Source organism: Carassius auratus, chromosome 7 (assembly GCF_003368295.1).
Source record: "Carassius auratus strain Wakin chromosome 7, ASM336829v1, whole genome shotgun sequence".
NCBI classification, from domain to species: domain Eukaryota; kingdom Metazoa; phylum Chordata; class Actinopteri; order Cypriniformes; family Cyprinidae; genus Carassius; species Carassius auratus.
In genome coordinates, this window is record NC_039249.1 from 13,236,477 (window position 1) to 13,264,045 (window position 27,569).

General features: G+C 37.0%; 2 protein-coding genes across 3 annotated transcripts; one reads left to right on the plus strand and one right to left on the minus strand.

Moving 5' to 3' along the window:
* Positions 1-265: 265 nt before the first annotated feature.
* tmem276b (transmembrane protein 276b) lies at positions 266-11,750 on the plus strand. The gene is made up of 4 exons (XM_026267427.1): positions 266-1,147; positions 7,033-7,146; positions 8,277-8,414; positions 8,595-11,750. Exons 1-4 carry the CDS (start codon positions 364-366, stop codon positions 8,843-8,845), a joined length of 1,287 nt encoding a protein of 428 aa, XP_026123212.1. The 5' UTR covers positions 266-363; the 3' UTR covers positions 8,846-11,750.
* A 9-nt stretch (positions 11,751-11,759) lies between these two features.
* Positions 11,760-27,129, minus strand: gas2b (growth arrest-specific 2b). 2 transcript variants are annotated; one of them, XM_026267430.1, is made up of 8 exons: positions 26,979-27,129; positions 21,487-21,649; positions 19,152-19,261; positions 18,246-18,387; positions 16,276-16,339; positions 15,788-16,184; positions 15,571-15,678; positions 11,760-12,002 (listed from the first exon to the last, which is right to left on the minus strand). In XM_026267430.1, exons 2-8 carry the CDS (start codon positions 21,629-21,631, stop codon positions 11,793-11,795), a joined length of 1,176 nt encoding a protein of 391 aa, XP_026123215.1. In that variant the 5' UTR covers positions 21,632-21,649; positions 26,979-27,129; the 3' UTR covers positions 11,760-11,792. The 2 variants fall into 2 exon arrangements, with proteins under 2 accessions (XP_026123215.1, XP_026123214.1); XM_026267429.1 differs by having other exon boundaries at positions 21,487-21,652.
* Between the last annotated feature and the right edge of the window lie 440 nt (positions 27,130-27,569).

Sequence of the window (27,569 nt, forward strand, 5' to 3'; positions counted from 1 at the left end):
TAAAGGCCATTTTGGGAGTTAAGCCAGGTTTCATACAGAGTGAAAATATAATGAGATTTATTTATAAAACATAGACTGACCATGTAAATGTTTATAAGACAGATTTGGGTAAAAAAAAAAAATAGATTGGGTCCCATTTTATATTGATGGCAATAAGAAATTGTTTTAAAAATGTAGGCTACTTAAATCACTTCTCCGAAATGTAAAAGGCATCCTTTTTCATGGAACGCCCCACCATAAGCCTAATAATGAAAGATGTTTAAACTTCAAGCTGAGCAAGAGAACGAATAGGATACAGTCTTTAAGAAATATTTGAAAAGCTGGTTTGATCTGTGATGCTGTGCTCAAGTTTGTAATCAATAAATGACCCTCTCATGTTTATCACTTATTCCTCGTGTTCCTGAGCTCTCCAATAGTGAAGCACCTAATTGGTCTCTTCTCAGTTCGCTTAGGCCCAAGAGGAAAGAGAGAGCATTGCACTCACACCAAGCAACACTCACTCGGTACTGGTCCTCTCCTCTCCTCGCATCGCCTCTCCTCTTCCCATCTCTCCCCCTCTCCTCAACTCAAAAGCAAAACAGATGGTGGAAAAGCAGCACATCTGTCCTCTCGCTCTGCCACGATAGATCGCATCGAGCTGGAGTCGAGCTTGGTCATGTCCGCGTGCGAGAGCTGCTAAAGATCCGGTGTGTTTTCTGGCTTCGCCTTTCACAACGGCTGCCGAGGGAGGACCGTGCGTCTGTCTGGGTTCTCCAACGAGCGGAGAAGATGGCCGCCATTAAGATTTTAACCAGCGCGGGGCTTTTCTTGGCGGTTTGCTCGCTGGTCTTGTTGGTTATAGCCATCTGCACCGATTACTGGTACGAGACGGATGCCCGGCGGCATCGCGAGCGCTGTAAGAACTACGCAAACAAGCGTAACGATCCCGGATACATTTACATCTCAAATCACAACTTGCCTCTCCAGATGCCTCCGAAGGGATATGAGAAGAAAGCGACGGAGGCGCGCATGAAGCGGCACGCTCCGGCTTCGGCGACGGCCATGGAGTCTCACTGTAGCCGCCAGTTCAATTCCACGATCTCCGGTCTGTGGAGAAAGTGCCATCGCGAGGGCTTTGACCTGGAGACCGAGGATCTCATTTACAAAGGTGAGCTACTCACTGTTTGGAGGTGCTTTGAGAGTCGTTTTGTTTTGAAGCGAACGGATGTGCACGTTAATTTAGGGGTAAATTTCCCACGACTGTTATCAGGGCACTTGGCCATTGGGTTAGGTCGGTTCTTCATGTTTACACCATGCCTACATGGCATTAACCTCCGCTTAGTGGCATTTCCTTTATGTAATGTTGCTATGAAGTTTAGTTGGGATGCGATATCGACGGGAAATGTGAAAGGCCCGATCAGATCTCTAATGTCGCTATCCGAGGTGCTGAATGTGTCCTGTGTGAAGAAGGTTGCTTTTATAGTGCGAAAATTTGCACTTACAGACTATTTAATTCTGTATTGCTATATAAATGCATTAATGTATCGATGGAAAATTAGTATGTCTATGATAATAAAATAGATCTAGAAAGAGACATGGAAACCAGAATGGTGTTTACACCATACTGATTTGGCAGAGTTATTACATGTGTGTGTATATATATATATATATATATATATATATATATATATATATATATATATATATATATATATAATTTTTTTCCTTGCAATTTCAATGACAAATAAGGATGTCTGAGATGATAAAAAAAGAGATTTTGAAACCTGAATGTTGTTTACACCTTACTGATTTGGCAGAGGTATTAGATTTTTTTTTCAACTTCACCATGAATCAAAGTCATTTTTGTAAGATTCATTTTAATTTATTTTTGAATGGCATATCTGAACAAAAAGAGAGTTTCCAGATCTTTATTGTTCTCTCTTTTTAAATGTTTTCTACCTTGAAGTAGGCAGTTCAATAAAGGAATTTTATTTATGTTTTTGAAAATCAATGTTTTCTCTGTTTATTTTATTCCTACCAAAAAGCACAAAATCACAGAAAGCTGGTTCATATTGTTTGTTTTTAAAAGAGCATGTTGTCATTGACTTTGTGATGACAATGGAAAGTTTAAGGCTGCTCTGATGCTGAATTATTTACATAGAACCAAAGCAACACCGAATGTGTTATGTAATGTATGTATTCTAAATCTCATGTGATCTAAATGCTCAGGGTTGACTACAATAAAAACAAAAATAAATTACAGGAGGAAGGACTGTGAAATGCAGTGTTCAAGTGTGAAATATAAATGCAATACCAGCAAATATGAGTATTGTTTTTTTTTTTTTATTCTTATGATAAAGAATGTCTAGACTAGGCTTTATAGTTTATCAGATATTATTATCCATAAGATGATTAGATTTAAGTAAAATGATCATATTTTACTTATTATTATATGAATACTGATCTCACATATAAGAGGCTTACAGCACTCATCTCATTTGGTACAGTATTCTTTGATAAAGATTGCATTCCACATTATGTTCGGGCCTTAAATATTAAGTGTGAGCTTTTACAGCAGCCATTTCTCTCGCTGGATTACAGAGAGAAGGAACGCTGCTCACTTGACCATATCTTCATCAATAATTTGTTCATTGATTTTCCCAGGTCACCCTAAGTGGCTCTGTAGATGTCATGAATGATGAAGTAGTGATGGTGTGCAGCCACTCCAGTCAGACTGTGAGCCAACACCCAGAAATACATCACTTCAAGATTTATAGTCCAGGGTATTCACCAACCCTGCATTATCAACACAGTTATCTTTGTGTTCACATAAAGCAGCCAGAACATTGTCCTTATCATCCCACATGAATATATTTGGTCCTAAATTTAAAAACAGTACAATATAGATATTTACATGACCAAAATGTTAACAAAATAATATAATAACTGAGAACTGTAAATCCACCAAAGCAAACTGACAGTGATCCTTAGAGAACTGGAACAGTTCCAGCTAAATCCAATGAAAATAGTACGCCATATGTCCTCTTATCCAAATGTAAAATGCTTTAAATATATCAGAATGCTTTAAAAGGCTGAATGAGACTAAATGTCAAAGTGCCCCTATTATGGATTTTTGAAAAATACCTTTCATGCAGTGTGTACCAAAGCTCTAAGTGAATGAAAACATCCTCCAAAGTTTTAAAACTAAAAGTGCACTAAGAATAAAGTTAGAGTCTCTTAAAAGAAAGAGTCGACTCTGAATCATTGAAACTAGTCATTTTTAAAATGAATCCCAAGTTGTTAAACATTAGCATATTGCTCGCCCACTTTTGTTATTTTCCCCGTTGTACCTTTCATTACCCATAATAGGGGCACTTTAAAGGTACAGTTTTTAGGACCTGCCACTAGAGGGCGCACTATCAAAACAATAACAATCACGTGGTTTGATGACGCTAAGAAGGAGCCTGGAAAGATGGGATTTTTTGTGTTCTACCCAACCGCTGACGGCCATCAAATCAGATTTAACACGAGTTCAATGATTTGCGTTAGTAGATTACATACAAAGTCAATGCAAAGACACAATCAGACTATGGATCAGACGCATCCCCGCGCGGGTCTAGATACGCAATCCCCAGCATTTGGCGTGTGTGCACTATTATACTAATCTTGTTGATCATTATAATAGCATACCTTTTCTGTAAAGATATGAATCAAAACAACTCACATGTCAAGTAATACACAGACGAGAAAGGCATCTCTGTTGAAGTTTGTCGCCAAGCTACTTCCGCATTTGTCCACAACACTGTTGTCATGTGGTTTCTATGTCCCATACAGTAGGTGGCGGTATGCACCTGATAAGCCATGGTTGCAATCTTCCATAAAACTAAGAAGAAGAAGAACTAACGTCATTGACAGGCGACTGCACTGCCCCGTGTCACTGTTTAGAATGGGAATTTTCTAGTAGTTGAAAACATTAGCGATATTTTTAGTAATCAGCTGGACAAAATATATAACACTAGCCTAGTGGTCTTTGGATATTTTACTGCAAATATCTTACAAATTGTACCTTTAAGTATCTTTAAAGAGTAATCTATCACAATAGGAGCATTAAAATTAGTAAAATATAAAATTCAAATTTGATGTTTTCAAAGAACTGATCTGCAGGGCATTCTTTTATTTTGTTTTAACACCAATTAATTTGAAGTCTCTTTGTAGTTTCCATCGGATCACAGATATTCTTTTATGTTTTTCATTTTTTACACAAATAAGAGGGAAAATACATGCTTTTTCTTCAGCAGAGGATGAACAGTTGAGTGCGCAAAGTGTCTTTGTGACAGATTTTCAGCCTTTGATGTGTCTGTTTGTGATTATGACATAGAACAAGCTGTCACAATATATTTGACGCATAGATATGATAAACATGACACAATGGCTCGGCTCACGCACAGGGTCTGTGCAAATCACTTCACCACAGATCTGTACAGCAACAAACTCAATGTCTTTTGTGTCTTTGAGTCTTCATAGAAAACACTTCAACAAATCAATTTAACACAGTCCAGTTTCTTTAAAACTGTAATTAAATGGCTGCTCATCCTTTTCTTTATCCTTGACCTCTCCTCTCTTGTTTTGTCTAATCTACAAGAACAGCAATTGGCCCAGCATGCTTCTAATGACAGAGAATCCAGTAAACCAGTTTTAAGCACTCAAGTGCAGCATTTGTGCTTTATATTCTGTGGTGTATAAATCATCTTTAAACTAGGCATTTTGATGTAGCAGGATGTGGTCATGCTCTGATGGATTATATTGAGAACCAATTTGTTGTGTTTTAGTCATTCCGTTGACTGATGTTGCTGAAAGCAAGTTTCTGCATCATCAAATCTCTTAGAAGATTATGTATGATTGCTTTTAGTGAAGTGTAAACGGGTGATTAATATCATCCTAGATTAGCTCCCAGCACAAGTTCCCTAATATCCTTCAGGTTGAATTGATATACTATGTTGGAGTTTTTGTCACTCACTTGTGACTCAGCGTCCTGGTCTGGATCTGGGTCTTGGCTGACGGTCTCAGACAAAACCACATGGTCTTAAACAAAGGCTGTGTGTCAGCCTCTAAAATGTAAAATCCTTTTGACTTAATTGTCAAAGTTAGAAGATTTTTACAAATATGATCATTTTTTATCACTTCTTTTTTTATGTAAAATGTATCAGTTTAAAGGTCTGTTTACAAAACATGTTCAAGTTCTATTAAATGAAACTTTTTCTTTTGAAGGAATATTATATGATAGAAAACTTTGGTCTCACTTTGACCCAACTGGCCAGCTAACAACAAATGAGGTTTTACAGTGGCAGTGACAATGTACAGAAAATTTGAAAGTATTCAAAATAAAAGTTTAATGCTGAGAATCTATGGAAGCCCATTTCTGCTAAAAAAATTTTTTTTTTTAATTGCAACATTTTATCCCATAATCAGACTTTGTTTCTTGAAATTCTGAGAAAAAAAAAGTCAGACCTATATTGTATAGCTTTGTACTATATAGAACTCTTTTCCTTGAAATTCCAAGTTTGGGTCTAAAAGTTAATATTTCACAGTTCAGACTTTTTCCACCATGGAATAAAATAATAATAATAAAAGGTAATTGACACTTTACTTGCAATTGTGTTTTTATATCTCACAAATCATACTTTATTTTAGTTATTATAACACAATTCTGACTTTATATGTCTAATTATATAAAAAATACATCTGAAAAAAAAGTCTAAATTGCATAATATGGACTCAGAATCACAAGAAGATGAAAAAAAGGCTTAATTTTGAAATAAAAAGTTGTGATTTTTATTCCAATGCAGATTGGGCCTCCATAGGAATCTGAAATAAATGTAGGCTGAGAAAGTTTCCTCTGTCAACAAGGAGGCAATCACAACTATATACTGCAACACAGCTAAAACACTGAGTGATATAGAGGCATCCAAACAGAAACCCACTTTATGTCTTTCATCACCATCACCTAGTCTAACAACTGGAAGAGTGTCAAACCATACCACGCACGTTGCAACACTTATGAATAGAACATGAATGCCTGCTCTGATTTATGCAAATCAGTCCCAGACCAAATCATCAGCTGGATGAAAGCTAAAAATAATGTTGATGTGGGGGAGAACAACACAAAGTGTACCTTGAATAACCCTGTGTAGCCTGTGGCAACAGAAATGTTTTCGTTATGCAAGTCATTGCAACTTTTCACGCTATTTGATTTATATTTTAGGTTTCTCTGATAAAGATTTGAATTTTTACCCGATTAAGCCTGTTTTATGTCCAGAAGGAGGAAACCTTATGAAAGAAAATGACTGTAGATGGTTTCAGTTTCATGAAGTGCAAGTTAATTATTCTGAGGTTTACACTCGCCTGTTCAGGAGTCATACAATTTTCAACAGTGAGGAAGGCAATCAGCACTAGACACACACTCACACTTATGTCATTCGCGATGACACAAAATCTCACAGGGCCAACCAAGTGCTTGTCTTTAATAAAAATACTGTGTAATGTTATACTGCTTAGGAATTGCAGTCTTAACTTTTTTACTGATGCATAATGTTTTTTTGTTTTTTTTTTACTGGCATATTGTTTTAAAGATAAACTAACATAACTCTTCCCTTTTAAAATAGTGGTTTTGCAGTCATAGGCTTTATTTCAGTGACATTAGTACAGTCCAAATACTGAGAGATTTATAGACAGTATTAAAGGTTTCAGTGATGTAGGTTTGGTTTACAGTCTGGTGCTCTAATTTTACATGAAACTAAAATCAATGTGAAATGCAACTGTGACATTTATGACCCTGTGCATTTGATCATATGCACCTAATTGCTCTCCAGGAAATAAATTAATTAAAGTGAATACAAGCATGGGCCTCTTGTGGCATTTTGTGATCACAACAGACCTGCTGATCCTCAGGAGATTAAAGCCTTGGACTGATTTGCTTTTCCTATACAGTGACTGTAAATGTCATTAAAGAGTATACTCCTGTACAATGTTTGATTCAATGTTTTGTTCAAATAGGGTTGATTCAGAGATGCACCCCTGTGACGTATCATTACACCTCTTCAATCCTGCCTCGAAACCTTCCTGTCAACATCACCAAGACCATCCGGCAAGATGAGTGGCATGCCCTGCGTGAGTCTGACAGTCTCTTTATTTACACGTGTCAGATTTACAAAATTCACGTCTTGAGGTTTGAGCTGCTCATTATTGCATAAACAATTGTGTCTGTGATGTGCTTGTTCCAATGCAATATTTATGAAACACATGTTTTTTCTTAGAAAAGATTGTAATTGATCCTTGCCTAGTTGTAGGAATATTTTGGTAAAATATGATACTTCAGTGCGTGACCCTACAGAGGACAGAATGGATGGATGTGTGTAGAATGGATGGATGACACTATTGTAACTCTCCTATGCTTGACATCGTACATAAACACTTTCCGTCTACCTAAACTAAACATGATTCATTATTTCACCAAAAAGGTCAAACATTTTATATTACCCGGTAGCCTTTGCTGACAAATAGAATACTCACTGATGTGAATATTTGAGTAATAATTCATTACGATTACATTTTTAAAATGACAGTAAAGACATTTATAAAGTTACAGAAGATTTCTTTCTTTTTTTAATTCAGACTTCCTGTTTGTCCAGAATTTTCCACAAAAATTTTAATCAGCACAATTGTTTTAATATTGATACTAATTTTTGAATGGTAGTGAATAGACAAATGATTTTATTTTAAGGTGTCCTTGTTACACATTACATGTACTTACTGTTATAATAGCAATAAATGATACATAATTCCATGCAAGTAACCCTAAGCAAACCCTAATATGTAGTTTAATAATTAATATAACTCAGCACTTAAATGTATAATTACACTGTAAAAGACACCTTAAAATCAAATGTGATAAATGACTTTGTTCAAGATATATATAATGTGTACAAGAAGTAATATGCACAGAAATTGATTATTATTATTTCCCTACCCTTTTTCAAATTAATATTTAATCTGGCCCTTGTGTGGCCAAAAAATGATGTGCATTGAAATGTGCTTTTTATTTATAAATTGTATAAGGTAAAATAGTAATTCCTGCATTTGTAGTAATGTGAAATAATAATAAAAAGGCCTTGATGAATAAAAGTAAAGCATCGAGGATGCAAAAGTAAATATTTGACATGTAATAAAAGTCATCACTAGATGCTTACAAACCATGAATTGTATTAAACGAGGCTTAATGTTGGTGTTTTGTGCTGCAGATCTGCGGAGGATGACAGCAGGTTTTGTGGGCATGGCTGTCTCTATCATCCTTTTTGGCTGGATCGTCGGAGTGCTTGGATGCTGTCAACAACATGATCTCATGCAGTATGTAGCTGGACTACTCTTCCTCATGGGCGGTAAGATACAGAGTGTGCGTTTGTGCGCGTGTGTGAGAGAGAAAGAAGTAACTTTTTTTTACTTCAACAAGGTGCTTTGAAAATAGATCAAAAGCTTTGCATCCTATATTTTTGTGATCTAAAAAGAAAGGGTGTTTCATGAGTGTTTGATGATACATGTCAAGTAATTTCCCCTGACAGGAACCTGCTGTATTATCTCCCTGTGCACGTGTGTGGCTGGCATTAACTTCGAGTTGTCGCGTTACCCACGTTACCTGTACGGCCTTCCGGAGGACATCAGTCATGGGTATGGCTGGTCCATGTTCTGTGCCTGGGGCGGACTGGGTCTCACCCTGCTGGCCGGTTTCTTATGCACGCTGGCCCCTTCTTTAAGCAGCCCCTTGGCCCGCACCACAGTCCACAAATCCAGGCATGAAAATGGGACTGTGTGATCCGAGACTTCTGGAGCAACACTGCAGCAACATTTTCACCAATGTATACAGCGTCTACATAAGGACAAAGCATCTGGCCTATTCATCATCATGCAGTATACTGACTACATCATTTCTCTTTCCATGTTCATATGACTCTTGAGCTCTTGTTGATCACCGTTGTCAACACAACTTGTGTACACCGTCCATTTGTTTAAAAGGTTGAAGCCTGTAAATGGCCTGAACACTGCTGATAAAGTCAAATGGAGACACAAGCACAGACCTACGAGCATCTTCCACAGTCTCACATGTCTCACTCTGGTTCTTTTTGGCACAAAAAAAAAAAAAACAATGAAAATGTTCACCGCTCTGCTTCATGACGAAGAAGCAAGCTGGAGGCGACTGTCTTCTCTCCAAGAGGATAAAATGGTGCTCTCTTTTCAAAATCACACAACTGCACAGAAATCTTGACAAAGACAAATGCACAGGTTTTTTTATAGCTGACTGACGGTGTGGAGGATTGTGAGTCTGGAGTGAAGAGGGGAGCAACGGAAAAGAGAGAAAAAAGTATTTCTGTCATTCAAGCTTTGAGAAGCACATTTCCCAAGGCCTCAAAGAGTCTGTATGTGTAAAAAATACTTTGTTTCTTCTAGATTTCAGGTCTATTTGTAATGAATAATGCTTGGGGCATAAATGGAGCCTTTTCACTCTTTGTTATGATTGTAACGATCCATTTCATGGCTAGCTGTTTTGAGGAAACTGACCAAATTTGAAGAATTTCTAGCCTGTGAATCACCAACTTAATGAAAATGTTTTGGGGGTATTTCTGAACATCACTTCTCATGAAGCCTTATTGCTGTTAAGAGCACAACGTGATTAGAATCAAAGTTAAACGAGAGCTCAGCACCTTCCAAGCACAACTGAATGTTGCTGAATACTCAAGATACAGTTTTTAAGTTTTTACAGTTTCACAAGCAAGATTTTAAAGGAAATTCAGTGTTGTTTAGCCACAATAAGTGAAGATAGAAAAGCGTTATGTACAGAATTTGACTGAAGATGATGACAGACCTGAAGGTTTTATTCTAGTAATAATCTAGTAATATCTCTTTTTTTTTAAGTGAGTGTTTCCACATTATCATGAATAATTCATATTGATTCTTCTCTCACCAATGGATATTATTTATTGAGGATGCTACTTTGAAAAGCACAGTTTCCATAAATCATTTACCAATGCCTCACATGTCTTTGCCAGATGTACATTCAAAATCTCTTAGACCTCCACGGATCCCAGATCAATTCTTGAGCACAATGAACTGACATTGATATTCACGGTGGGATGAAACGCCATAGATAATGTAAGACTTTAAAGATGGCCAATTCTGTGGATGTATTCCAAGTGCACAATGTGGGAAATAGGAATGTGTTCAGAAATTGTCATTTGAGGGAAACTGTGGAGTCCAGTCTTTTTAGGGTAAAGCTTACAGCTGATTGGCACAAACATCTGTCACATACATAAAATAAACAAAGCCAAAAGAACAAATCCCTTTAGGTGGATAGGAGAGTGTTGCATTGAGTGGGACCTTTCTGATGAACTGCAGATAAGGTATTGACTGAAAATATAGTGGCAAACAAGTAATAAACACCACTTGGGAAAAGATTTGTGATAAACGTCTGGAATTGGGAATGTTTTGGGCAGGATAAAAAAAAAAAGAGCATGGGAAAAAAACTTTTCTAATAAAAGCAGCTTCAGGTGTTTTGTCATTTATGGTGAGATATGAGAGACGTTTGTACAAAAGCTGCCATATTCTTTGGCAGTTGAAGTAGCACAACTTTTTTATTTATTTTTGATTATGAACTGTTTTTACTAGTTCATTTCATAATTACAACTGGAGAAAACAAGTATCATTGTCTCGCATGCCATCATATTGATTCATTTCAGTGTATTTAGATTCTGTCAGGTTTTTTTTATGATTTTATTTTATGAAATAAAATGTAAGTAGCATTTCATCACGAGGGACTTTTTATTTATATATCATTCAGTTTATTTATTAAAATAGTTTTGAATGTTCCAGCACACTTGGACTTCAGGTGCTAAATGAACTAAGAACATGCTTGGTTTAAAAAATGTATATAATAATTATCCTGCGTACATGAATGGGAGCATATGAGGCAGGTGGGTCAGGTTTAATACACTTTCTATTCTACACAAATTTCCACATAGAAAGGCAATATTTTAGTATTTGCATTACTGAAAAACAGTTGATAATTTGAAATGGGGCACCCCCTAGAGGATCTTTGTGGAACATGTTCACTTTAAACCCTCATTTATAATACACTACTAAAATTAATTTGTAAAGTCAAACAATCAGCATACAGCACCCATAAATCAGAATGAAAGGTTACAATAAAAAAAAGATAAAGTAAACCAACATTGACTTCCCAGTAAATGATCCTGACCTTTTAAAATTTAACATAAGAAAAAAAAAAAAAGGCAAGATGAAAAATTCTTTATATCTGTAAACAAAACCCAGGAGATACAGTATGAGATACCCTGTAAAAAACATATGGGTCAATATTCTTTTGTGTCAGGTGAGATTTTACATTGAACATCAAATAGTGACCCAGCACATTACCAAAATTTTATCTTACAAAAGTAAAGAGAATGTTCTTTAAAAATAAACTTTCAAATGTATTAATATAATCATGTACTGTTTAGATCCACCTGTATGCAACATTAACATGCCTTGGGCTGAATGTAAGCAATTTTATGAATATGCTAGCAATTTTCTTTTAACTTGCAACTTTTAACTTTTTTGAGTCATTACCCAAAAGATTGAAGACCACTGCCCTGAAGAAAGATTAATTAAATTACAAAAAAAAAAAAAAAGATCAAGCCACCTGGGCTGCTTCCCTCCTAGAAAAAAAACCCCCTGCTGTTGATTTAACAGAAGTAGCATTTACTGTCACATTACTTCTTGAAGCGGGAATGTGTACCCACGACCAGATAACTGTCCCGGGACAGCTCTCTCTTGACTGGGGACCTGCCGTTAGGCTTGCAGGTTTTGGTTCGAGGCCGAGGGATCTCAGTCATCTTACAAGGGTCATGCTTTGACAAGTAAGTAACAAATGTCTCCCATCCACCGCCAACACGAACCATGGCATGTTTATCATTCAGCATCTGTAAAAGCAAGAAAGCACAAGAGAATGTTCCCCATCACAGCTCAAATCAAGAACTGTTTTTAATATAATTCCTACAGTAACATTTAAGGTGAAGGAAATTACTTTTGAAAATGTGTCAGACTCTTTTCTTTCTGCCATTGATGTCTTGAAAATTATTGCAATTCACATACAATTAAAAAAATGGTTATAAAATATAAAAAGTTATATTTATCGGTTTTATTTTGTTGTTTGTTTGTGTTCTTAATCTTCACACTTTATGTCATCATATTGCATCTGAAGCATCTGATGCTATTCACTGATACTGTTGTTTTCTTCAATACATTAATGCTAACTTCAGGACAAAACTTTGTTGTGGTGAAGATTCAGTCACAGTATTTGAATCACTTGAATTTGTGTAAGTAATTAACACAAAACAGATACTGAAATACTTTTCCCAATATTTTATCATTATATTATCATTTTAAACATGTCTATGAAAATTCAGCATTAAATATACAAAATGTAAACAATGATAAATATTCATAGTTCAAGACTGAAAATGGAAAAAGATAAAACAAAATGTACACATAAAAGACATTTGACATCTACACCTATATATATATATATATGCTATTTCTTTTTTTTTAATGATCTTCCTAATAACCCCCTCCTTCCTCATAAAATATTCAGTCTGCATCCAATATGCAGCAGATCCGATGAAAGGCAAATGATCCCCGCCAGTAGAGAGAGAGAGAGAGAGAGAGAGAAATCTAATTAAGCCTAATGAAACTGAGCACCAGCGCACGCAGGACAAGTCCACACACACTAACTTTTCAAACACACACACGTACGGCGCTTGGCGTGAACCTCGCGCGCTGCCACGGCAACCCCTCCAGAGCAAGAACAAGAAAAACGAAAATGCATTGAAACTGAGAACAAGAGCACAGGAAGGGTCACGTCTCCAGAGAAATGTGTCTCTGTCCCCTGAGCCACCGACAGTCATCTATTCCCTCCTCCCCTCCACCTTATCAGTCTTGACCCTCTCATTACAAAGCTGTTAAGCTGCTGGTAATACAACCAGATGTATATGTTCTGTGCCTCCCCCTCCAACCCCTTTTAGCTTGATGCATCCTAATAGAGGGATATATACACGCGCGCACGTGTGCCAACCAGAGTAATTCTAATTACCACGCGGTCTGATCAGTCTCAGCTGTTTTCAAGCAGATTAAAATGTCAAGGCTGACAGAGGAGGTGAGGGCGAGCGAGAGTGAACAAATACACAAGAGAGCCCGTTTAAGAAAACCCCACGTCAGTCAAACCTTTATCGAATCTGACGTAAATAAAACAGTGCCGAATTAAAGTATACATTACGCATTATTTCAGTGATAGAGTGGAAAGTGTAACGTGTTAGTTAAACGCTTATATGTTTGTTCTGAAATTTTTTTTGACAAATTTCACTCTCTTTCTACATTATTCGCATTTACAAGACTCATTCAGCCTCTCATCTCGTTCTCATTATATATGATGACGGCGAAACTGATTTGAGCCTTTTTCCTCGACTACTGAAAAAATAACGCGAAAGAGTCGAGAGCGTCCGTGCTGTTTTTACCGCACTGACCGCTAGATGGCAGAATGTAGCTTTTAAATCCTTCGTTATTTGAGTACGTACACATCCGCTTGGTAGGATAGAGCTGTTTGTTCAAACCAGCTAGTATGTGTGTACTAACAAAACTGCATATTATGTGCACACCTTTATTTTAGTGAAGTGTAACGTGTGGTAAAAGAAATGGCCGTGAAGGATTACCTGTACTCTGTACACACAGATAGTTTTTTAAAGCACATCAAACAGCTACAGAAAAGTACAATAACAAGACCACCAGGGCCTTGTGGGTCTGTTTTGCTTTCTGCTTCCCTCCTCAATCCACCTGGATGAGATCCATATCTTAGACTTAATTTGCCTTTTTTGTAGCAACAATGAATGGTGAATATATGCTTAATTACTGAACAGTTAAAGATGCAAGATAAACGTAAGAGTGTAGCCAAAATACATGGATGCATAAAAAGTGCTATAAAAGGATGTAAACTCTTGTTTTAGTTTTCATTTAGTGTAAATGTGGGGTCCCTATAAAGGAGAGATTTGTCAGATAAAGGTAAACGGCTTTTCACTGTCAGTGTTAAAATGGAATTGTGCTTTCAAGTCCGAGATGAAGAGAGAAGTATTCATGATCCCATTAACAACCCTGTTAATGACAGACATGGCATGAATCCTATTTATTAATGATTCGCCACTTCTTCACCCCTTCTGCTGCACAGCTCAGCTATTGTGATGATCTAATGGATCTTCCTTCTTTTTCGTATTATCTCAGGATGTAACAACAAAAGTGTGAGAGAGAAAAACCATGAGAAATGATATTAAAAGCTCCCCTTCTTTTTCTCTTTGAGTGCTACAGTAAGCCTCTCTCTCTCTAATTGGATCTCTGACAGAAAGCGGCTGCTTTTCTTCCTCAGCCACACATACTCTTGCCCTAAAGGATTTGTCTGATTGAAAAATCATAAAAGGGAGGGCTGGAGCCAACAAAAGCGAGGCTGTAAGACTGAATACATTCACACTGCTAATGACTTGATCAATCACCAGCATATAGATGAATTCTGCTTGTATGGCAAATTTTGCCATCACGAAAGTACAAAGGTGCCTTTTAACTCTTGCTTAAGAGGACCTGGTGACAATCGTTGGTTGCTAAACAGAATCATCAGATTTTTTAAGTTCTCCCCTTCAGCTGAGAGACTACACACAAGTGTTGACTTAGACTTGATCTATAAATGTAAATGTTAATGTTTGATTAGTGTTTCCACACAGAAAGAAATTAAAAGACAAATGTCAAAATGAAAAAAAAAGCAAGGTAAGTTCTTATTAATGTTCACAAACAGCTTGATGGCTATTAATGTGACAGTAAACACTTACATAAAGTAAGCGTATTCTATCATGCTTAATTAGGCATTTAATGAGTTTGTACCAAATGAGACAAGGTTGTAAATCTGTTAACAATTCAACTAATCCCTGTAGGGTTTAGATGCATTTGCCCTTTTTTCAGCAAAGTAAAATGCACAAGCTTTTAGGCAATTTGTGTTTTAATATAAACAATATTCTATGTGTATTTTCAGTATGACTGGGCATTTTATTATTGTGTTGTTTCTTGTGCATTATTAGTGTTCTGTTCTGGTATATATGAACAGACTTTTCAGCCTTGATCCTAGACATTTGTTAGTCTGAACCTTCTTTTTCCCTATTCAAAGGTGTGAACCTTTTCTTCATGTTGCCAGGCAACACCAGCTCCCATGAGGCTTTGCCTTGACAAAGTACTGTGTTCTTTCAGGTTCCAAACTAACATTTGTTCTTCAAAAGAAACATTGAAAGCACGGCAGAGCTTATTGACACTTTGATGCTTATAACAAACAATGAAACATGATTTTACATATCGCATCATATCTTTCAAAGGAAACCATACAAATGTGGGCAATTTTAAATAGCAGATAACATTTTCCTTCAGCTAAAGAAGGCAATCTGCGGTGAAAAAAGCATTTCATACCCTGACATAGAGGACTTTGTCTCCGACACGATAATGGCCTTTTGGCTGTTTCTCAATGCAGAATTTGACTGGACATTTGCATGGTGGATCCTCTGATATCTGCCTCACCTGAAAGAAGGCAACAAAGAAAACATGCTTTTGCTTATGAGCGTGAGGTCATGCACCAGTACACCAAGGATTGGAAAACCACATACAGTATATAGCTTAAAATACTCACAATCTCATCCAGCAGGTTAGCGCTGCTCTTTTTCCCACTAGTCTTCACAAGGCCGTTTGATGGTGAGGGCAGCGTTGATTTGACGGGTGTCCTGATGGGTGACGGTGTTCTTGGTGGAGTTTGCTGAGGTTCTGACAGGGTGTTCGAGTCAGAGAAGATGGACGTGCACTCTGGGGGAGGGGTAGGGGCCAGAGGAGGAGAGGGAGAGGGGTTCGGAGGAGAGATGGATGAGGGCGTTGAGACTGGAGGGGGCTCTGGATCAGGAGGGAAAAAAACAGGTGGGGTGGAGGGAGACGGCAGTGGTGAGGCGAAGAACATGGTTGGGGACAAAGACTCATCTTCCTGTTTCTCAGTCTCTGTCTCGAGCTTGACCAGCGTTGGCGGCTCAATGCCATACCTGAAGGGAAACGTTCATTCAGTTCCGACTGAGAGATGGTTACAGGACGATGACGTGATATTAACAACTTTAAAGGATCAAAGGAACTCACCTCGAGGCAATCCTCGCAAGTTGCATGAGACACAGGCACACATCCCTGGGATGCTTCTGAAGAACTGGTGAAACACAAATATTGTCATTCACACAAAAAAAATCCTCAGAGGCCTATGATGTCAGCTCAAATGATGTCAACTACTGTACCCTGGGCGTAACAATGGACAAAAGAAAATGGCTTTGATAGACATCAAATGTCTGTTTGCTTTGGGAATCTTTGCATGTGTCCATTCAGATAAATAAAATTAAACGTTCTCAAATAACAGCATTATAACCCTGTAAAGTGAATGAAGATGACTGTTAGGGTGACCTCAGGTTTGTATCCATAATCGTACCAAGGAACAATTTTTACTTCCTACTTTTGAAATAAAAAAAATCTATAATACTCAACATTTTGTTTTTAAATATGTAAACACTTTGACATTGACAAGTTATTTTTAATAGGAAAAATAATAATCTATTAACTATAATAAAAATAATAATTATGTTTAAAACAAGAAAAACATTTGCCATTTTTTATTATTTCAAATTATCTTATTATAAATGTATTATTTATTTTTCTTACCCTGTTAGTAAAGAATTTTCTTCTCACTAAATCTGGTTTAATTTTCTGAAAAATATTTATCTTGTTTCAAGGATATTTTGATATTTTTACTAGAAGGCAAGGCAGATATACTGAGTAAAATGGCTATGATTTGTCTTAAAGTTAATAGCCATACTAAACGTTGTAGAGGATTTTCATCCACTAAACTAACAACAGCCACATAAAGTCATTAAAATATGTTTGCATGAGCTTCCCAACCCATGAGCCTTTGCAATGCAGACGCAAAACTTTGTAGTCAAACCTTGCAGAGGTCATAGTGATACTGTATCTTTGTTGTGCAGTGGAAAGGGGAAAAACTCAAAGACACTAATTTGAGGGATAAAAAGGTTGTTGAAACTTGTATCATTAAGAACAAAAACAGAAATCTGTCTCCCTTACACTCTGACAAGGTTTGAAGGTGTGAATCCTTATGAAAACAAAGAAACAATGGATAAATCCAACATAGCCCCATGTTGAAAGCTATGATTAATGTTGGCAAGATTAACCGTCCTAATGAGAAGGTATCACTGTAGACTGGTTTGAAGTTTAAAATAAACATAGAATGTTCATTAATGTCAAACAGTTCATGAAACCCATTTCAACAGGCATGTGCATACAGTATATAAAAGTCATGCACAGACACAAAGTTAAATCAACTCTGATTCTGTCACTGCAAATATCCCTCGGGTTCTAAGACTATAGTATTTCAGCCCCTTCTCAATGTAATATGACCTACAAACCTGTAAACCTACCAAAACTAGGAGACTGATAAAAGGGTTTTGTTGTTTTTATAACAGTTATCGACTTATCTCATTCTTGAACGCTATGTTATTTTATCTATCCTCTTAAAACCTTTCAAGGCGCACTCTTTTCCTTTTTATCTATTTTTGTATTATATTATCTATCTTTGACTCTATTTTTCCATTCCCCATTTTCCCCCTGACCTACTGTCCTTTCATTTCTCTTTCCTTCTCTTTCTCTCCATTATTCTTCACAGGGTGATAGACAGCGGGGGCCAAGGGTGTGAAGCAGTGAACAGTGGAGTGACACAGATATTGATACTGCTTGTCTATTCAGCAGTTCTTTAGGGCAACAGCCCCACAGGACAACAGCCTGCATAGACCGAAAGTAAGGCCTATTGTAACTGGACATCTCACTTAATGATCTCAAAAAGTGTAAAAATGAACAAGGGAAACATAGATTTTTCTGTGCTTAATATCCATGGTCAGATTTCTCAGGATTGTTGGTGAATCACCTCACAGAATTATGACTATTAAAACCAAAGAATCTAGTCGTCTTAATCACAAAGGCAGAATATATCAACAAAGTATGCACAACAAAAACATTTAAACGTCTCATGATAAGATGCTGATTTGAGTACTCACCAAGATCTTCGGATTCAAACAGATGTGACTGCTCCACTCCAATTTTACGGCACCAGTACAGAAAGTTAGCTGTATTGTCTCGAGCGAAGAATGATCCAGAGGCTGCATCAGACCGCCAGCGAATCACACACCGAATAAAGGGCTATGGGACAAAAAAAAAAGAAAAGAAATATATCTCTGATTAGCTTAGTATGTGTTCATTTGAATATTTAACAATATGAATAGCACAACAGATCATTTATTTTTCAAAAAACATATTGTTCAAAAATAAGCCCTGCATCATGTGTTTGAAACTTGCTTTATCCTGCTAGTGTTAGTTAGTCTCTAAATAGCTGAGGGAAAAAAACAGATACAGATGCACCTCCACAACACCAGCATGGAGACACACACACACACACACACACACACACACACACACACACACACACACACACATACACACACACATACACAGGTGAAGGTCAATGTCAGAGACTGAAAGATTGCCAGGAAAGTAGTGATATATGTTGTGTCTCATTTTGAAGGCTGAGCCCTCTGGATGTTACATTTGTCAGCCGTATAAGTCAAAGAAATCTAACCATTACATTTGTCACCATTTGTCAGCCGTATAAGTCAAAGAAAACTAACCATTACATTCCAAAGTACAAAAGACATTCCAGCAAATCACACCTCATGAGGAATAACAGTGCATTTTATTTCTTTTCTGAAACGAGACATCTTCGATGATGTATGCGGCTGACAAATGGATCCTCTTTTTTTTTAGATACAGCTAATTAGTGAGACTAAAGTCCTGGCAGTGACATGAATACAGATGACGTTGAAACACTATTAGCACTAATTCACAATAATTAGCACATAATCATTGATCAAACTACCCATAAATGTAATGTTTAATGCTATAAGCACCTTTTCATTGCTGGCCAGAACCATCTTCTCCTGTAGCGCCTCTGCAAGCTGACACAGGACGACACCATTGTCTAGTCTGTCCATGAAGTTATCCACTGTTATATCCAAACCTGTGCAGAGAGTGTTAAGAGAAACAAATGAGCATTAAAGGGGTCATAAACTGAGAAAACAGAATTCCCTTGATCTTTTAATATATAAGAGTTCTTGGAGTTATAAAAACATCCTGTAAGTTTCAGAACTCAAAACTATTTTGTTAGTATAAAAACAGCTTATATTGAAGCCAATCTGCTAAACCTTTGTGGAATGTACAATTCTATGATGCAATAGTGTGGCTAAACATCTTTCCCTCTGGAGAAGAAGATCAATGCCTGCTTCTACATCGCTGCCTGTTTAGCCCCGCCCACTGATAGGTAAATGATAAGAGCAACAAATGCAGGTCACAGAAGAAACCAAATAATAATCTTTTTTTTTAATAAAGTACTAGACTGCGTCAGTAAGAACTTGGTCCTTTGTTCCGTTCATTTTACTGTGGATTCATTTACAAGCAAGGCACAATTCGACTGAGTATTTTCTGAACACTATTGCTTTGTCTGTTATTACAGATCGTTTCATATGAAAACAGGACAGAAAATAACCTATTACTTCTAAATTATGTTTTTTATCCTGTATGTGGACCTCAGAGAACAGTACAAAATAATTTTAAAAAGGCAGTTTCATGACACCTTTAAGAGAGAGATAAAGAATGATCAACAAACTTCCAGCACTAAAAAGTAACGTTATAAAGGCACTGAATGAATTATAGTGAATGAACTGGTGGCTATAAAATACATTTTGACACTTAGGCTTACATACATTTCTCTAAAATTTTCATGCTTGTTGTTTTAACTTCCATACAAATAATCTTCTCCATCATTTATTTACCATTCTTTCACTACCTAAGGCAACTTGAAGATGCCCCCAAAAAATCCACTAAGTTCACTCGCTCTGAGATTCTCACGGCGGTGCAGACACATTCCTGAGGCCTGGGTGTTAAGTACATACAGATTCAAACACAGCAGTGGTACCAGAGCTTACCATCACGGGGAAGGGGGAGTAGGGGGCCTGGGGAGGGGGAACACAGGAGGCAACGGCGGAGGGAAACCACAACAAAAACAGAAATCCTGATGTGCAGAATGACTGGGGCTGGTCATTAGCATAGAGTGGGGGGAAAGTGTGTAAGGAAACAAAGAGATCCCCTGCTGTCTGCCAACCACAGAGTCATAACGTTGCCCTGAGATCAGCAGGAACAGGAAGAGTTGAGGAATAGAAGCATGTGTTAATAAGAGAAATCCCTCATCAGCTTCTTTGGTGAAAACAACAACAACTCTGATGTTGTATCACGTCTCATCTCATTTCTCAGGTTGTTGTGTCTCTACTGTATATTTAGGAACCACCAGCCTGTTGGCTTAAGGGTTTTGTAGTGTTTTGACCTTTTATGTGTTGTGTGTTGCTTTCATCAAGCCTCTTCAGCCCACAGAAGTAGTAAAAGGTTCTGACAACAAATAACATAGGTCAAGACACGTAGGTACACGTATAAGACACTCCTTTTGATAAAGGCAATTCCTGCTTTGGGGTTTTATCAGGGCATGTGCCATTGATCCAAAGTGCAGAGGAATTTAGGGATTCTATTAAAATGACTGTACGCAAACACGATGATATTCCTGATCTGACAGACAGAATAATCCTTATTTGTTGGCTTGTGCAGGATTTAATCAGGATTTAATCAGCCGTGGAAAAAATGGTAACCTTGAGATATATAGACATGTGTTCTTGTTCACAAGAAGATTTAATAGAAATCTTAAATGACGATATGGCAGAAAAGCTGAAATGCAAAACACATACAGACTTCACTTCACATTTCCTGTGAGGCTGTAGTTAGAAGTTTTCATGTGTTAAACTGCCAAATGCAATTTTTGGTTGCTGTAAAAGACTCAGTGTTGCCCTAAAGTTTAAGATTTTACTACAATCAGCCAGTTCTGGCTAACTGCACTCCTACATTAAGGATTGTCCATATTCAGGTACTTCTCCATCCTTGTTGCTTGTGGTGGATATTTTGAGAAAAGTTTTTTACCGATACACTGTAAATCAAGGATGACCAATGTGGTTTGGTTATACATTTTTCAAAATATCTTCTTCTGTGTTCCACAGAAGAAATAAAGCCATACAGTCTTGAAATGACTCGAGGGTGAAAAAATGATGACTGAAGTATCACTTTTGGGTTAACATTGCTTTTAAGGACATTAGTTTACAAATCACTAATGCTTATGCAAATATGAACATGCTTTTATTTTCTTACCAAGGATTGTGTTAAGCCAGATGGCCAGATCTTCTTTCATGGGCAGTAGACTGGACTTATGCCTACACGCCAGCCACTCATTGTACTGGTGCAGACAGGAGAGGTCAGGTCCTGGTTCCCACCTGGGACTGAAGGGACAGTTCATTCTGACTCAAGTAGTGCACTGCTGGATAGAGAAGGAAAGAGGGCAACAATATCGTTAATTAAAGTGAATGTTGTTTCTAAAATGATAACATCTAGAAAACATCCAAAACAAACTGGCAGATAACTTTCTTATTGTTTTTTTTTTTTGTTTTTTTGGCCTTTTAATGTCATGTTTGATCAGTTTAATGCATCTTTGATTGATTAAAGTAATAATTTCTTTAAAAAAAAAAAATCTTACCAACCCTAAACTTTTGAACAGTTGTGTTTTAATTTTGTTGTTAAAAAATGTTTTAAATTAATCCAGATCAACTGCAATTGGATGAAATCTGTTACCTCTTTGAAGACATAATCTAGCATACATTCCCTCTGCAGCAATGGGCAGGCTGAATGGACTATTAAATATGCTGCACATATGAATAATAGAAGCACATCTGTTCTCTTATTGCTTCTGTATATAGGCCAGTGTGTGATTTTTACCTCAACCTACTGCTGGATTTACACTGTCCCTAATGATGCACAACTGCCACATTCCAACTGTTCTTTAAAACTGACCAAAGCAATGAAAGACAAATATCAACTTTGCTGACAGGCAAACAGGCTAAGGATGAGATAGGGATAATTGTAATGCTAATTAATGCTACTACAATTTTAAAGTCAGCTTTTTAGTCTAACTGATGCCAGGTATTGTACAAATTATCACCTGGATATGAAAATCTTCTGAAGAGTACAATTAGAATGAGGGAAAACTGTATAAATAAAACATTTTTAAAAATGTTTGGAAGTGTGCATTCAATTACTGTGCAGTGAAAACCATTAAGATTTGTCATGCTAGACTGGAAGGGAAAAAAGGGGCAAACATAAACAGACAAATACCAGCTCAGGGTAGGATTTAATGTACAAGTCTTACTTCAATCCCTAGCAACTGAAGAATGCTCTGTCCTGTAATTTCCCCCCTATTCAAGTAACTATTCATCAGAGGGGCCTTTCACATGTAGAAACATGCCCCTGTTTCCCATAACTGCCAAGGCTTTGTAAGGCAGAGGAAGGAGAGCAGACACCTGCAGGGCAGATGTGTGCAATCAAAACAAGCGCAGAGAGAATTAGTGGTAAATGTTAGTCCAGACCTATTTATTTTACTAAAGCTGGATGAGCAGAAGCTATCGAGTGATCAGAGGGGCCTGATGTTGGAGAGCTTGCCAGGAGAAGGTCGTTGAGGAAGAGGAGAGTAAGACACATAAACTCTGGGACATCAGGTGTTGTCCTCCACAGCACAGAGTGAGGGGTGATGAGATGTTATGTATGTTTAGAGTGGTTCCATGTGAGCAGGGAGAAATCATAAAGGAAGCTTTCATAAAAGCTCTACACCCAAGAATAGTGCAAGATCAAAAAAGAAAAGAGAAGCTTTGTATCAAAGGTTTTTTAGATACAATAGAAAATTGAAATAATACATGTGGCGTGATTAAAAAGAGGATACAGAGACAGCTGAAACTGAAACTGGGAGATGAAATCCTATAGTTGAGTTAATGTACAAATATCATGATGATACATCACTCCAGTAAAATAACTCCTTTTACTTTTTCTACTTAAGTGAAAGTACCAAAAGTATTCATTATCATAGCATTCATAGCGTTCATTATCAGTGGCGCAGCTTGTCAGTTAACAACGGCTCTGTTTGTCGTAAGAGTGAGCGTGATTTCACCAAGTACAACATGTTCCTGGATCTATGTGAAATCACTCACCTGATGGAATTTACAGCTGATTAGAGAACCGACTTTACTGATGAGATGCGCATTAATTATCGGCCGATATTTATTGTGCACCCCTAATTAATTTATGAATTGAACATCAGTGAAATAGTGAAGTAAAAAGTCACAAATTATGCTTTAGTAAATTAAGTGTCCCCACAATGAAAATAATATATAACACAAAAAAAGGACAGATGCTTGAACAATATATATAAATATCCATTTTTTTTTTCCTAATGTAAAAATGGGTGCCACCATTTGTAAATTCTATGGGTCTAGCTTCCGGTCTCATTTACAAAACAGCTCATTTTGCTGCTCAATATTAACAATTGATGTTTCCTATCATATTATTTTAATCTGTTATCTTAATTAAGAACACACTGGTTTGTACTGCAAAGAGTTTTACCGTTTACTGCACGTTGTTATTCTCCTCGCTAATGAACCGGACGTCTTCCGCGTTGAGGAAAAAGGTGGATACTGTATACAGTAAAAATTCTGTACATCAATACTGTACACAATTATATAAATCTAGAGTACCATCATGGCTTTGACACCACAATTCCACAATTAGTTCAGTAACACGCCTGAACAACAGGAAAGACAATCAAACTAAAGCATGATATATCATCTCATCATCACAGGGATCTGCCAATCAGATGGAGGTGGACAAGGATGATGTGGAAATGTGCAGAAGTAATAGACTGAATTGTCAGAATGAATGATTAAATAACAGCAAAACATAAACAGGCCTTGAACTCCAGGCCCTCTAGTGTGTCAGTGATGAAGGCTGAAGCTCTTTAACCGATGGAGCATGGGAAGCCCACACAACAGGATTACAGCACACAGGTGCCACATTCACACCTACACTGCAACGTCGCCAAACTCAGATAGGAGGAGAGGAAGAGGTCTTCATCCAAACCCACAGACAAAAATACGCTTTATGTTCATTCACACACACACACACACACACACACCAAGATGCACGTAACACTAAAACACACACATAAGGACTTACGCTCCAGTTCACCGCCGAGAGATAGGTGTGAACATTGCTTAATACACACTGACACAAGACAACACATGAGATACAGAGGATCAGCTGCACCCATCCAATTATATTTTTCATGCAAGCTCCGCATCAAACAGTCAAATTTCACAGACTGTAATTGTCATCTACTCATGTTCTGGTTGATAACTTAGTTAAGGCTGAAAGCTCATGTATAGGTATACAAGCTAAAACAGATCCAAACTGCCATACCAATCTAAGTGTCAGGTTCAGGGTACGTCCAGCACAATAAATCACATTCCTTCTGGCCTGGTAGACTGGCTTCTCTTACCTCTGTTAAATTACAGCCATGAGTTAAAGTGGAGAAAGGGCTTTATATTACCATACATAATACTGGGTTGACAGGCAAAATGTAGAGTACTTGTTCTATCAAGGAATTTGGGTGTAAAGATAAGATCTCTGCTTCAAAGCATGTAGAAGAACACCCAAGGCATCTAATCTACTTTGGAGAAAATCCATGAATAAAAACAACACAGAGGCTGTATTTTATTATGGCATGTCTAACTGAACTTCAGCAGCAAAATATAACTGAGAATGTTTGCGCACTCAACAAATTTGACTACAACAAAGGTCTACATTTCAGTGAAACTTGAGAGACCACCGTAAGCAAAAGTGGAACACTGCTTATAGTGAGTGGATCAAAACCACAAACAGAGTGAGTGAAACTTGCAATTCATTGGGGCCATTGGGAATGTGGAGTAAAATTAGTTGGTGTGAAAGATGAGCACCCTCTGTATCTAGCAAACTGTGTACAATTTGCATTAGGTGATAAAATACAAGTTTGTGACAAGTTTGGCCATTGCACAAGTTTGCTTAGAGGGACAGTTCACCAAAAAAAAAAATTGACAGTGCAATTTACTTGTCAGTCAATGGGACTGTGTCAGTGTCATGGTCCAGAAAGGTATCAAATACATTGTCAGAATAATCCATCTGCAGTCAGTGGTTCAATTAGAATTTTATGAAACGATGAGAATACTCTTTGTAAGCAAACAAAACAAAAATAACGACTTTATAAAAAAATTGGTCTCTTTTGAATCACCGTAGCGCCATTTTGAAGAATATTTCCTGGATTCAAACTGCGTACACTCTTCTGTGTAAGTTTTCAGTCCAATCAAAGTGGTAATACACGTAGAAAACATATCCTTGTATTGTGGCTGACACTGAATAGCGTATGCAGTTTTGCATTAAGTGGATGTTCTCCAAAATGGCACTACGGTGGTGCAAAGAGACAAAGAGGAGACAGATTATTAAATAAAGTCATTATTTAAGTTTTCTTTGTGTACAAAAAGTATTCTTGTCGCTTCATAACGTTATGGTTGAACCACTGATGACAGAGGGACTACTCTGATTTACTCAAATTAGTAAATGGGACAGTCACAGTCCTCCCGGTTTTCATCCAAAATATCTTAAATTGTGTTCCGAAGACAAGTGAAGCTTTTATGGGTTTGAAACGACATGGGGATAAGTGATTAATGACAAAATTTTCATTTTGGGGTGGTATTACTCTTTAATGTGTGTTCATCACACTCATGTCTTCAAAAACATGTATGACTTTCTTTCCTCCATGGAACACAATAGCAATTATTTTTAACTGATAGCCCATACTGGTCTTTTTAATATAATGATGTTAAAAGGGGTACATTTAGACTTTCATGAAATGACCACGTGCCTACGTTTTATTCTATTCTTCACAGAAAGCAAATGACTTCAAATGACTACTAATATACCACAAAATATAATATAATAATACACACAAACTTAGAATATAATGCATTATGGTTGACTTTTATGGTCATCTTTTATTATATGGCAGACAGCAGCACAAACTTTCTTCAAAGCTTTTCTTTTTTGTGGTCCACTGAATATAGAAAGTCAAACATGTTTGGAATGTCACGAGTGTGACTAAACTATTATATGTTTCATTTCTGCGTGAACTGCAAATACTGTCTCGTCTTCCAGTCCTCATTACTGAGCACTACCGTGACAGTGAAACTTTATTAGGCAGTAATAGGTGCCACAAGTAAAACAAAAAAATTAGGCAATAACCTTCCCACGCTCACAGAAAATATAAAACCTTACTGAACTTGTTTCTATGAGTGCAGAGTTAAGATTACAGATAAAGTCCTGTCCTGATGGTAATACATTGATATTATTGCTGTGTAATTTTACATCATAGGCTACATCAAGCCTGTCACGAAACATTGACAATGAAGACATTTTCAGCAACAGTTCATTTATACATTATATTTCTTTGGCTATCTAGCCAAAGATAATCTACAGATAACGACCTAGCCAAAAGAAGCAAAAGAGTTCTGTTTTATGAAAAGCCATCTGTAAGATATTCAAAACAACTTAAAATATATCTGGGCTCAGATCGGTAACAGCAACCACTCTAGCGTGTAAGTACTGATGAATTTGTTGACCTTTGCAAATAAATAAATAAATAAATAATTAAGTCTATCATATTAAATTACAGTTTTATCTATTTTCTGTGCTATACATCTTAAGACAAAAACATGAGAGCATACAGTGCTTACCTCTCTGTGTGTCCTCAGCAGATCCGCCAACAATGTCACTGTCAAAACTTTCACTCTCTGCCCCAAACGCGCTCGGTGTCAAGTTGCATTCACACACTACCTGCGCAAATTCATCAGTGGCTTCGTGTTTAACAGTCATTCATATTTTTGTAGTCAGCTATACCAGTGGTTGCTAACGTATGTATACAAATGTAATAAAGATTCGTCCAATTAAAAAAAAAAGTTTTTGGGAGCAGTCTCTCCGATGTCTTTAGGAAGAATACTGTGGTTTAATAAACACGTTTAGTCATCTTCAGCAGATATATTTCTTCATTATTAGCAAAAACGGTAGAGTAGGCTAGCATGAAAGTCATGTAGGCTACATATATTTTCTTGATTTTCAACATTTTGCGATGCATTATCAGGAAATATTCTGTTTTTTTTTTTTTTTTCAGTGGGATGAATTTGAATAAGGGCTATGATATTTCTGTCCGATGAGAAGATAAACTTCCTCTGTTGTTTGTTTACCCACCTAGGATTTGCATATCCGTGTTAAAGCCTATGTAAAATCAAGTTTACGGAACGTGAAAACTATTTTTACAGCGTGGATAA